The 12753-nt window shown below is 44.7% G+C and overlaps 1 protein-coding gene across 1 annotated transcript in view; it reads right to left on the reverse strand.

Moving 5' to 3' along the window:
* The window catches only part of MDN1 (midasin AAA ATPase 1), a 3484183-nt gene that overhangs the window by 602077 nt on the left and 2869353 nt on the right, over window positions 1–12753 (reverse strand). The window contains exon 81 of the mRNA XM_044071809.1: window positions 4183–4329. Coding sequence (XP_043927744.1) covers window positions 4183–4329 — 147 coding nt within the window. The remainder of the gene's footprint in view (window positions 1–4182; window positions 4330–12753) is intronic.

The raw sequence follows: 12753 nt of genomic DNA on the forward strand, positions 1-12753 counted from the left end.
CCCTGTCAGAGGGGACAGGGTTTTTTGCAGTGGAAGCTTTGACCCCTTTGGGACACTGAGATATAGTTTCTGGGTCAGCAGCGGGGTTTTTATATAGGAATTTATGAGAGTCTGGGACCCTGTAGTATCTGTCTGGCTTATCAGGTGCAGGGGTAAAGAGTCAGGGGACAGGCCGGACTCTGAAAATACATAATCTACAATGTCTAGAACAGGTGGAATAGCAAGTGGTCTGTGCTGAGGTATTAGCAGAAAGTCTCTGAGCCTTTTCTTAGATTCTGAGTAATCTTGGCTCTCCCAGTGGAAATGCTCCCTCATGGTTTGCAGGGTTTCCCCAAAAGAATAATCCTCAGGAGGAGAGGCTGAAGGAATGGATTCTTCAGCATCAGAATTCTCATAGGGAGGAAAAGAATAACCCTGTTCAGAAGAGGAATCCGAGGAAACTGAAACCTGATCAGAAGAATCATATTCTGTCTCTTGCCTACGCCACTTATCAGGAGGGGGATGGGAACCCCTGATCAAAGTAATTGGGTCTTCGGCCATTTTAAGCATCTGTTTTTTAGGCATGGAAGTCTGAGTAGGAGAATGCTGTACTTGTTTCTTTGTCTTTAGAGCTGCTTTAGTCTTTGTCTTTGAAGCTGAAGATGGTTTAACATGTAACTGTGTAGGTCTGAAGACACCCTCAAAAGCCAATGCCTGCTCAGTGGCTCTGGACCCATCTGAGGGAATGATTTCCGAGTGTCCAATACCTTGAGTATCCGGAGGCCCAGTCGACTCCACGTGGGAGTCGGAAGCGGCCTGTGGCTCTGAGGTAGCGGGCAACAGGGGCTGTGAAAGTGCCTCACTGAGAACCGGCGACTGGCCTAACGGAGGCCTCTTCATTGGTTTTGGACCTCGGATGCCTATCCTTTTCCTTGTCCTTGCATTTTTTGTAAACTCCGGTCGGCTGTTCCGATGGCTTTATATAGTTAAACCTTTGGCCAAAGTAATGAAATGCAAAATCGAACAGACGCTTAATAGTGCGTTGGTTAAATCTAGCACAAAACCGACAGCTAGCAACGTCGTGGTCAGGGCCTAGGCAAGGAATACAGTAAGAATGAAAATCCTTATGAGGTATTTGCTTCCCACAAGAAATACAATTGTTAACTTTTTCTGACATTGGTCTGGAACAAGAAAAAAGTTTCCCCAACGGGGTACTTATCTTTAATGAAGACTTCGGTTCTGAAATTCGGATTTGAAAATCTCAGGAGTCGGCTGACCAGCACTTGCGAACTCTGCTTTTGCTTCGGGCACCGCGCGGCAAGAAAGACTGAAGAAAATGGCGTCGGCTGCATCTTTTATACCCCTGGCGCACTGACGTCAGGGAAGAGGCGACAGCAACCGACGCCGGACCAGGACTTTGGAATTCAGGCCGACTGCAGGTAGCCTGCCAGCAGGATAACCCAAGAGTAATGACTGCAACAGTGAAACACGATGAACATCCAGATCTATTTTGCTAGGATCTACAAAGGCTTTCTACTTCTTTGGTCTTTTAGTGGCAGCAGCCTGTCAACACAAAATGAGATGGGTCATGGTTGAAAACTGAGGCTGCAGCCAGTTTAGTTTCTTCTTAAAACACGGTTACTTTTCTTCTTATTTAAGCTTTTCCCAGTTAGGGGTCACCACAGCGGATCATCTGTCCACTCATGATTGGCAGTGAAGTTTTATGGTGTCGAGTTGCCAGCCCGGTGCCCAACCTTCCACAGAAGGCACACACATGCACACATTCACACCTAGGGCCAATTTAGAGTGTCCAATCCACCTACAGCATGTCTTTGGGATGTGGGAGGAAACCGGAGCACCCGGATGAAGCCCACGCAACCACAGGGAGGACATGCAGACTCCACACAGAAGACACCCCAGCAGAGAATCCGGAGAACCTCTTGCTGTGAGGCGGCAATGCTAACCGCTGCACCACCGTGGCCGCTCTTCTTAAAACATGGTTACTAAATTTTCATATTATATAACATGACATAAGTACATAAACAATAGAAAAGAAACCAGTGTCAACATTTCTGATTTTTCATGCCTTATACATATATTTTTTCTTTATTAATTGCTCCAACATTATATAAATTGCTCAATTCTCCTCATCCCTTAACCTCTTTCCTCCAGCTGAGCATTATTCTGCATACATTCTTCCCACAAATTCCGTTTATATGCAACTTGCTCATTCCCTTTTCTAAAATCTCACACCTCCAGTCTTTTTATCTCATTTACAATATTCAACATTTCAATTACAATGGGTTTCAATTTTGATCTATTGCTTTTTTTGACAGCTAACAGGATTAAACTTAATAAGGCATTGCTATTTCTGGGCAATTCAGAGCCACTATTCCAGCTCAAAATGAATAATTTCCTTATTACAAGTCATATGATCCATCAAAATTTTGGACAGTACTCTAAAGAATTTTCAAAATCTGCCAACTTTTCATACTTGCAAAATTCATGTTCCCATGTTGGTTATAATCTTGATGACAGAGCTGATGCCTAATGCACAAACATCAATATCTTTGACATCAAAAGCTCAGCAATGAATGGTGCTGAAAATCAAGATGCCTGCTGAAATAAGATAGTGCACCAAAGCCCCCAACACAAAGGGTTCAAAGGCTGACAATCAAGGTTTAGAATGACAGTGAAGAAAGCCGCTCCAATACTGGCCGCAAGCAATCAACCAAAAAAGCCTGGAGACAAAGCCCAACTAGCATCAAAGGCATTAGTGCCAGAACAGCTAGTGCTGAAGGCAGACCTGACACTGAAAATATAAACCTTTGGGGACTGACCACATCAGAAGAGATGCAACAAAGGATCTATCAGTGTTGAAGGCTACAAGATTTCTATGTAACTGGTGTCTAAAGCTGGCTCGATGAGGCCAGGGGGGGGACAAATCCAGAAGAAACAGAATCCACTTACAAATGAAAGTGTGTGTGTGTGTGTGTGTGGGGGGCAGGAAAAGGTCCATTCTCATTTGACTCTGCAAAAGCGCCTCAATAATTTATGCACAGTTAAAGAGCTATACACTCTAGGGACCTTGTCACCACAATAAACGGAACATGCTGGAGGGATAGATTCCTGTCCCAGAGACTTCCCATACTCTGGAACAACCTACCTATCTATATCAAACAAAGCTCCTCATTAGCACTCTTCAAGAAAAATCTTGATAACTGGATGGGAGATGTGAAATTCACCCCGGGGATCACTTCTGTGGCTCTGCTCGACAGGGGCACAGGAAAATACTTTTCTTGGGTTCCAAAAGCCAGGGTACCTTTTTGGCTAGGTTTATATAGGCCCTAGGGCCAATAGTCTAGTACCTACATATGGCCACTGTAATGTTTATGGGGCAAAACAGAATGGACAAACCTTGAAGAAGAAAGGGTGGCCAAATCTAACTGTGAAGCTGAAGGCACACTAAGAATCAGAAATAAGTGTGATGGAGTAAATTCCTGCCCACAGTCCTTGGTTTCCTTGCAACATATAGGAGATCTGGAGCAGGAATGGGAAAGCCTTAGCTTCCTTCTCAGAAGGCTTATTATCACTGGGATGTTGAAACTGATTGGGTGGAAGAGAGGTAAAAGATGATCCTTCTTTTTCTTATTTTTGTCCCTAGTTGGCAGCTCCTTCAGATTAAGTATTTTTGCAGCTCCCTAAGAGATCTCAAAAACTAGTGCAAATCTCAAGCTGTACAGATATGGTGTGCTTCACACAGGGTATGGTGGCCTCAAGGGAGAACTCTTAACTGCATTTACTACACTTTTTAAAACCCACAAGTGATCCATATTACATAACAGAAAAAAAAGATAATTATAGAAGGTGAAGAGAAAGTCTTAAACAGCTTTAGAAGACATCTGGAATTAGCTGTTCCATGAATTAAGGATACCTGCTGGTATTTCTACCTACTTAAAGCCAGTGTTTTAGCAAATATGAGGGATAATCCACCAAAAATACCATCACACTTACAGCTAACAAATCCTGGACTTGCAGGGTGGAAATTCTGCTCAATACAGCTTTAGTATCATAATGTATCATCCAAGCTAAAGTTTTACTGCATTGCATTCACTAACCCATGCCCGAAAAAGGTAGCAGCAACCTTCTGACATGCATATTAACAAAAACAGTTCCATTAAAGTACAGAACATAAAAACATACCATCTTTTGCAACCTCTCCAGACTGTTCTTTTATTTCAATTTTCTTCCTCTTTATCAGACTTTGAACTGCACAAAGGACAGTGTTGATAGATAGTTCTACTTCATCTGAGAATTCCTTCAAAAACTCTTGTTCAAATTCTTGATTCCCTGAATACAAACAGGTTACTGTCAAAGTTTAATAATTCATTCATGCAGAACAAATTTGCATTACATTAAGAGATACTGTCACTATGACAAAGCCCATGGATAACTGAAAATACAAGGCCAGTGGATACAGACGAAGAAAGCAAAAGGTAAGCCATGTTCAAAAGTGGTATAATTATGTTATGGTGACTGGATGCAGAGAGATACCTATGCTCCACAATATTTTTCACCACTATTATACTGGAAAGCATTCACACAACTGTAGAAAGGTATGAGACAATTGTTACAAAAAAAGGGGATTGGACAAGAGCCAGTTTTGAAAGCATAAATGGATAAAGCTCTAACTATGACTCATGCAACCCAAGCTTGATTAGCAATGTGGGGTGCCTGACTGAGCTGGCTTGGGAAGGGGCAATGATTTGGCTTAGCTAGTTTCTCTTGTGTGCGTCAGTGTATGTGTAGAGGGGAGGAGGTCACAAAGGTCCATGATGGAGACTGGAAACGATATGGCAGCACTGGCTTTAAGGAGGAAAAGGCAGTCTTGAAGAGGTAATGTCAACTGGTAATGTTAGTGAGTCTTGCTAACACTTACTGCATGCCCAACCTTGAGAAGTCTGCCAAACAATCACATGTGAGAAGACAGGATCTTAAACCAAAAGCCCTGATCATCAAAGCAGATGACAATCTTGCTCTGATCTACTCACCCCCAAGAAAGGAATGACCCATGATGCTCTCCCCAGTGGAAGTGAACAGGTGAAGTAGAGCAATAAAGAAAGACAGCTGAAGGGCCAGGAGAAGGATCAGAGAAAACAAATTCTCAAAAAACTACCTATGACCGGAAAGTTGATTTTAATTATATAGCCACCTGGCAGTATGAACACTGGCTCTAGACAATTGTTCCTGTTCATGTGACATCCTGACCCCATGTGCAAAAATGGTTAAAAAAGGGGGATGTGGATGGCTGTATACAAGTATATATGCATATGCATTAGAAAATGCAGTGTAGTACCAAAGAACTAAGCAGCAAGAATTATTTTTCACCAAATTGACTAACAGTTAAAAAAACAAGTACACCCTTGCAAGAATGTCTAGTGGGATAACAGGCTCTCTATAGTAGAAAGCAGGCCCTAAGGTGCTAATAGCTGGTGACTCAACCCTTTGCTATAAAAAAAAGAAGTTATGTACTCACCATAACGTTCCATGTTTGTAGTCCATCTCGCCCTTCATTCTTGCTCATGGGTTCGGAGCCGATCCCCAGCTCCGACTCGGCCTATTTACAAGCTTGAACTCTTCTAGTTGGCTCGTGGCTAGTTAGGTATCCCATGGTGCACCAGTACAATCCCCAGATCTTGTTTGCTGCTAACTAAGAGAAATAATTAACATACATAAAGAAACTAATAATAAAATGTCTCCAGTGTATAATATTTTTCTGTCTCCAGGTACTTCCAGGATGGGGGTAGGCGTGTGGGTTCGTAAGAATGAAGGGTGAGATGGACTACAAACATGGAACATTATGCTGAGTACATAACTTCTTTATGTTCTGTAGTCTTATCTCGCCTACATTCTTACATATGGGACAGCACCTTAGTCTTGGGTAGCTCAAGGAAAAATACTCCTGAGTACCGTGGAACCAAAGGATGCTCTACCTCTAGAAGTTAAATCCAATTTGTAATGAGTAATAAATGTGTGAGGGGTAGCCCAAGTTGCTGCTGCACAGATATTATCAAGTGGGACCCTGGCTTGAAAGGCTGCAGAGGTAGACTGAGATCTCGTAGAATTTTGAAAGATAAAGGCTTACCAACAGAAGCGTAAATGTAAGCTATACAGCTAGAGATAGAATTTGAGAGGGTCACTTTGGAAACTAGTAGACCTGATATGGATTCGGAGAAGGAAATAAATAACTGATCTGAGTTCCTGAATTCCTTAGGCTGGTGCAAATAAAAACGTAATTGTCTATGAACATCCAACTGATGAAACCTGTATTCTGCTGCGTTGAAATGATTTGTGAAGAAAACTGGAAGTTCTACGGATTGGTTCAAAATGCTACGGGAACAGACCTTGGGGACAAAGGATGGATTAGTACGATGAGATATTCTGTCTTTGTGAAAAATCAGATAAGGGGGTTTTACAGACCGTGCTTGTAACTCGGTGACACCTGTCTAGCAGATGTGATTGCCACCAGAAACAAGGTTTTGCAAGACAGAAATTTCAAAGGTGATGAATAAGAAGGCTCAAAGGGCAGAGACATTAATTTGGATAGTACAAAAATTCAAGTCCCATGAAGCAACTGGTTCCTGAAGTGGGGTTCTTAGTGGCACCTTTGAGCAAGGTTTTGTACAGCCTATGTGACAAGAGATTAGAATATTGTATGCCTAGATGAAAATTACAAATCGCTGCCAACTGAACCCAGATTGCGGCAGACGCAGATCCCTGGTGGAAAAGTTCAGATGGGAATTCCAAAACCACCGGAATGGAAGCGGTATAAGGGTCAACATTCTTTTTCTCAGCCCAGATAGAGAATCTCCTCCATTTACTGGAATATAATTTCCTAGTGGAGGGTTTATGAGATGACGTTAGGATACGAGTCACGGAGGGTGAAAAGTTGTGAAGCCTGACTAGGGTTGGAACTGGAGCAGCCAAGCTGCCAAATTGAGGGTGTGTAATGTGGGATGAAGCAAACCTGACATGTCCGTCAAGAGATCTGGCACTGGGTCCAGAATCCAAGGATAGTCTAGAAGAGGCCCGAGAAAGGGGAACCAAACCTGACAAGGCCAGTAAGGAGCAATGAGGATCAGTTTGCTTCCCAGCTGTTTCACTTTCTGAATAACTTTGGATACGAGAGGAAAGGGAGGGAAAGTATAAAGGAGACCCAGAGGCCAATCATGAACAAGTGCATCTCTCGGTGACTCCCCTGGAGGAGAGATGAGGGAGAAATAGCTGCTGCATTTGGCATTTATCGGGCTGACAAAGAGAACACAGCAAGGCTGTCCCCATCTGCGGAAAATCTGCTTCGCTATTTCCTGTTTAAGAGACCACTCGTGAGGCATCAAAATTGCCCAGCTGAGTTTGTCAGCTATCACGGTTGCCCCTGGGATGTGCGTTGCCACCAGAAAACGCTAGGAAGATATCACTCATTTCCAAACTCGAATTGCCTCTCGGCAGAGTGGGCATGATCTGGTTCCACCTTGTCTGTTGATGTACCATACTACCGACATGTTGTCTGATTGTATTTCAATCATCCCAAGAGGCAGAAGGTCGTGAAATGCTTGCAATGCCAGGAGCACCGCCCTCATCTCTAGAACATTGATATGCAGGTGAGCCTTGTGATCTTGCCATGTGCCTTGGACAGTCCTGCCTAGATAATGCCCCCCCACCCTATCTGTGAGGCATCCATGGTCACAGTGGCAATGGATGCCCCCCCACCCCATCTGTGAGGCACAGTGGTAACAGGTTGGCGAGGGACAAATGGAGTGCCCGTGGTTAACTGGTTGGGTTGAGTCCACCAAATGAGGTCCTTCTTGCAAGAGTCTGTCAGCAGTATGTGATGAGTTAGTGGTAGATGTTGAAAGGACCACTGGGACGACAGCAGCCACTGAAGAATCCGCATGTGTAGTCTGGCCAGCAGCAGTAGTAGCATGGTAGAAGCCATGGTCCTTAGAAGCTTCAGAACAGTCTTGACCTTGACTTTTTGTAGGGGGAGAATTTTGTAGGGGGAGAAGACAGTGAATTTGAAGAACCAGATTCTGTGCCCTTTCTACTGGGAGACAAGCCAACATGGCTACTGTGTCTATCTCTGCACCTATAAAAATCACAAACTGAGAGGGCAATAAGGCAGATTTTTCCCAATTGATAGTAATCCCCAACTGGGCACAAAGTTGAATGGTAGCATCCCTGGTCTGAAGAAGTAGATGCTTGGTGGGGGCGGTCAGGAGCCAGTCGTCCCGATATGGAAACACCAAGAATCCACGACGTCTCAGGTGAACTGTCACTACTGCCATACACTTGGTGAATACCCTGGAGGCTGTGGTAAGACCAAAGGGCAGAGCAAGAAACTGGTAATGACTGGCTCCCAGCCAGAAGCATGGATGACTCCTGTCCATTTTTTATGTGGTAGTAAGCGGCTTGGAGGTCTATTGAGCATCCAAGTGTCTTTCTCTAGTAACGGGAGTATAAATAATCTGGAGTAAGTTCCGGATCTTATTTGGTCTGCTGGGACGGTATGGATGACTCTTTTTGCCAGCAACTTGTTGACCTCCATAGTTGCCTGATCCCTGTGATTGGGTGGAACATCCGGGATCCTCTTGGGAACATGAGGAGGCAGAGAAAAGGGTATGACAATCTCCGGTGATAATTCTTTGTACCCATTTGTCTTGCGTGATACTTAGCCAGGCTTCCGGATACAAAGAAATGCAACCCCTGACCGGCTCCAGAGAAGCACAGTCGGGCCCCACATCAGGAGCACGGGTAGGGCCAGTCCCGAAATGAATTGCAGCCTCCCTGGTTTTGCGATCCTCTCCTGCCTCTAGGGCGACGTCTATCATTTTCTTCTCCTTTGCCTCTGAAGGAGGAGTCACCCTGTGCATCCTGGAAGAAAACCTCTGGGACTTCTTGAACCACATTTTACCACCCCTCTAACCCTTAGGGTATGGTGTAGAGGGGACAGTAAAACATACTCCCACGGCAGAGAGTGTTTTCCCTTCTTGTTCGCACCAGGTGAGTGTGTCCTTTACCTTAGGTCCAAACAATGAAGAACAGTCAAAGGAGGCATTGGTAAAGGTAGATGAATGGTTCCGCAAAATTACACAAGCACATCCAATGACGCCTTTTGGAAATTCCTGAACCTGCTGCTCTACTCGCTCCATCGGCTGCATATGAGATAAGCTTCATGGAAGAGTTGGCAATAGAGTTCAAGGTGGACAACTGGGCAGACACCTTCTCAGGGATTCCCTCAGTTAATGTATCTTGTAGAGAATCTCCTAACTCCTTAAGGAGATCTCTCTGAAGCCTCGTGAAGTGTGTAAGGTAATTCAGCGATCTAAGAGCAAATGTCACTGACAAAAAGATACGCTTCCCATATCTGTCTATCGTTCGAGATTCTTTACTCAGCGGATGAACAGAAGTAGTTTCTGCTAGCTCCTTTTTAGTGGCCACCACCATGGCATCTACAAGAACACCCTTAGACAAAAATTCCTTTTCCCTGGGTGCAGAAAGAAATTTATTTGGTCTCCTGGGGACTGGCTCCACGGCGTCAGGAGTTTCCCACACGTTCCGACTAAAGAGCTCCATCAGTTTGTCGACAGGTGGAGACACCCAAGAGGCTGAAGGATGAGACCAGAAAGCCTTCAGGTACACCGACTTCTCATCAGAAGGGGGTGACAGTGGGCCAGCCGCACCTCTGCTTAAGGATTTCCAGGATATCTACAAAGGAGACATCATCAGAGGACGATTTGGGGGACCCTTCTGACTCCTCGAGGTCAGTGCCCAATGTAAGAGATTCATCCTGGGAGTCTACATGTTTCCACTTGCATGTTCTCTTCTGTGGGAGCTCCTTGGAAGGATATTCTGGGGATGTCTTGGAAGAATGGGGGCCACCAGCTGGTGGCTCCTGAGGCTGTGGGTCTCTGCTGTCCCAAGAGGGAGTAGGAGCTGAGACTGAAGTAGGTGCCCTAGGGGGGAGAGTGTCGGTACCCCTGGTAGGAGCTGATGATCGGGACAGCACACTCCTCATTATCTCGAATGCCAACCTCTCTGGCTCTGGAGACCGCCCTGGCTCCGAGGAGACAGAGGATGCCATGGGTTTCAGAGCCAGCGGCTCCGAGATAGACGTAGGGTCCGAGCTCACCCACGCCGACACACCAAGAGGAAAGCTTGGAACCGAAAAGATTCGGTTCCAGGCGTCCTGGTCAGGGATGACCGAGGAGCTTCGGCTCCTGGACACCACAGACGGCACCGAGAGTGTCGGAGTGGAATTCTGCTCCGAAACAACCTCAGGGGGAGCTGGAACCAAGGGTTCCACCAGCGGTACCAAACACTCAGGCTCAGAAAGACCAGCACGGCTCGGACGAGGAATCACAGAAGGGGTAACGGACTCAGGTGGCCCCAGGACTGACAGTCAGAGTAAGCAACAATTTAGGTAAGGCAGATGACTTCACGAGTCTCAGCACTACTCTCTCCACATCATCTTCCGATAAACTCCTGGAAGACAGTGTGGGAGAATGGGATCTCTGCAATATGGGTGACCTTAACTTAGTGGAGACTGGTAAAGGATCCGTAGACAGGCTCTGGTGAATACTCTCAGTTGTCAGCTCCAAACTACTTGGATGTCGACCCTGTAGCCACAGTAGTAGAGCCCTCGACTGGCTCAGAACTCAGTGGAGCCGAGGAGGCAGTAGTTTTGTCAGATTTGGCAATTTTAAGAGGTGGCTCCAAAGCACCAGCCGGCACTGGGGAAGGCCTCTTAGAGGATTTGGATTTTTCCTTTTTAGATCCCCGAGATCTAACAGAGGAGGAAGAGCTAGCCAGACCTTCCTCAAAAGAGGACTTTAGGAGACCTTTTAATATGAGCTTATTTTTCCTCTCTTGCAACACCCTGGCACTAAAAGAGTAACAAAATAAGCATGCTTCCTGTAAGTGGATGGCCCCAAGACAGTATACGCAGTTCCTGTGACCATCTGTTATAGACATCTTCTGTGAGCATTTCACACACTTTTTAAAGCCAGATGGCTTATGATCCTTGACCTCCTTAGACATCCCACAGAAGATTGCAATCAGAGACACAGAGAAAGGGAAAGTGGGAGGACTAGGTCCTCTAACTTAAACGGGCCTAGCCCTGGTAGAGAAGAAAGGAGGAAAGTAGGTCCTCTAACTAAAACGGACTTAGAGGGGGGTATAGAAGACAAGTCAAGAGTCTCACACACACACTAGAGCAGGAATACAAAGTCTAATTATTGAAATAACGAGAACGAAGGTCAAAAAGAACCCCTTTCTGTATGCAAACACCAATAACTGCAAGTATCAACAAGCAGAAGCTCCGCAAGTAAAGCTATTAATTATAATATATATGAAAAGCACACAGTCTAAACTAAGCACAAAAGGCGCCTACAACTACTAATATCAAGAGTATGAGGACTAGGAATATACAGATATACAGATATATATATATATATATATATATATATATATATATATATAGATATATATATAGATACATTATATATATATATATAGATACATTATATATATATATATATATATAAACAACCCAGTGAAGAAACAACTGGCAAACAGGATACCAAACAGAAAGCTAGGGCCAAGGGCCAACTGTTCTCAGATAAAATGCACACAAGAAGCGCTCTAGTAAACTCTAACCAACTACAAACACGACACTAACTATAGCTATATAAGGCTATCAAAATATGAATAGCAGAAAAATCAAAAAAATAGAACAAAATGTGTTAGACTTAGCCACGGCCAAGAAGAAGCACACACAAACTTGGCAAACGAGATCTGAGGATTGTACTGGTGCACCATGGGAAACCTACCTAGCCACGAGCCAACTAGAAGACTTCGAGCTTATAACTAGGCTGAGTCGGAGCAGAGGATCGGCCCCGAACCCATGAGTAAGAATGAAGGCAAGATTTGACTACAGAACTTAAGTTATGCACTAACCATAACGTTCCATCTGTATTGTCGAATTTTCATCTCTCCTCAAATATGGGTCTGGATCAGATCCATTGGATCTGACTCGGCTGTTATCAAGCTTGTGGCAACCAAAAAGCTCTTGGATACCTCCCCTTACCCACAATGCATTTCTCCCCATTACCTCAGACCTTATTTACTATAATTATATCTACTGAAAAAGGGATTTTAGTGTTTAACACCCAAAAGGATCTTAAAGGAGACCATTTCTGGAGTATAAGGAAAACAACCAAGAACCCCAGTGAAAGGGGGTGGTGGAAGGGGATGTGAGAAGAGATGAAAAATCAACAATACAAATGGAACGTTATGGTGAGTACATAACTTCTTTATCTGATATTGTCAGTTTATCATCTCATCCTCACATATGGGACAGAGTCTACAGCTACCTTTACCCCGGGTGGACTCGCAAGAGAATATCTCTCAGAACCATCACACCAAAGGAGGCCCTTCCCCTGGAGACCAAATCTAGCTTGTAATGAGTGTTAAAAGTATAACAGTTTGCCCATGTGGCTGCTGCACAAATATGCAATGCTAGAAGCACCGCCCTCACCTCCAGGATGTTTGTGGAGCTTGGCCTCGTCTGTGGACCAGGTTCCTTGGACCATCTTGCCCAGATAATGCCCCCCCCCCCAAATCTGGGAAGCATCAGTGGTCACCGTAGCCTGTGGTAGATGAGAAATGAATGGTCGACCTTGTGTCACCTGTTCTGAACAAACCCACCATGAACAA

The sequence above is a fragment of the Protopterus annectens genome, chromosome 1.part0 (genome assembly GCF_019279795.1).
Source record: "Protopterus annectens isolate FY-2018-M chromosome 1.part0, PAN1.0, whole genome shotgun sequence".
In the NCBI taxonomy this organism is placed as follows: Eukaryota; Metazoa; Chordata; order Ceratodontiformes; family Protopteridae; genus Protopterus; species Protopterus annectens.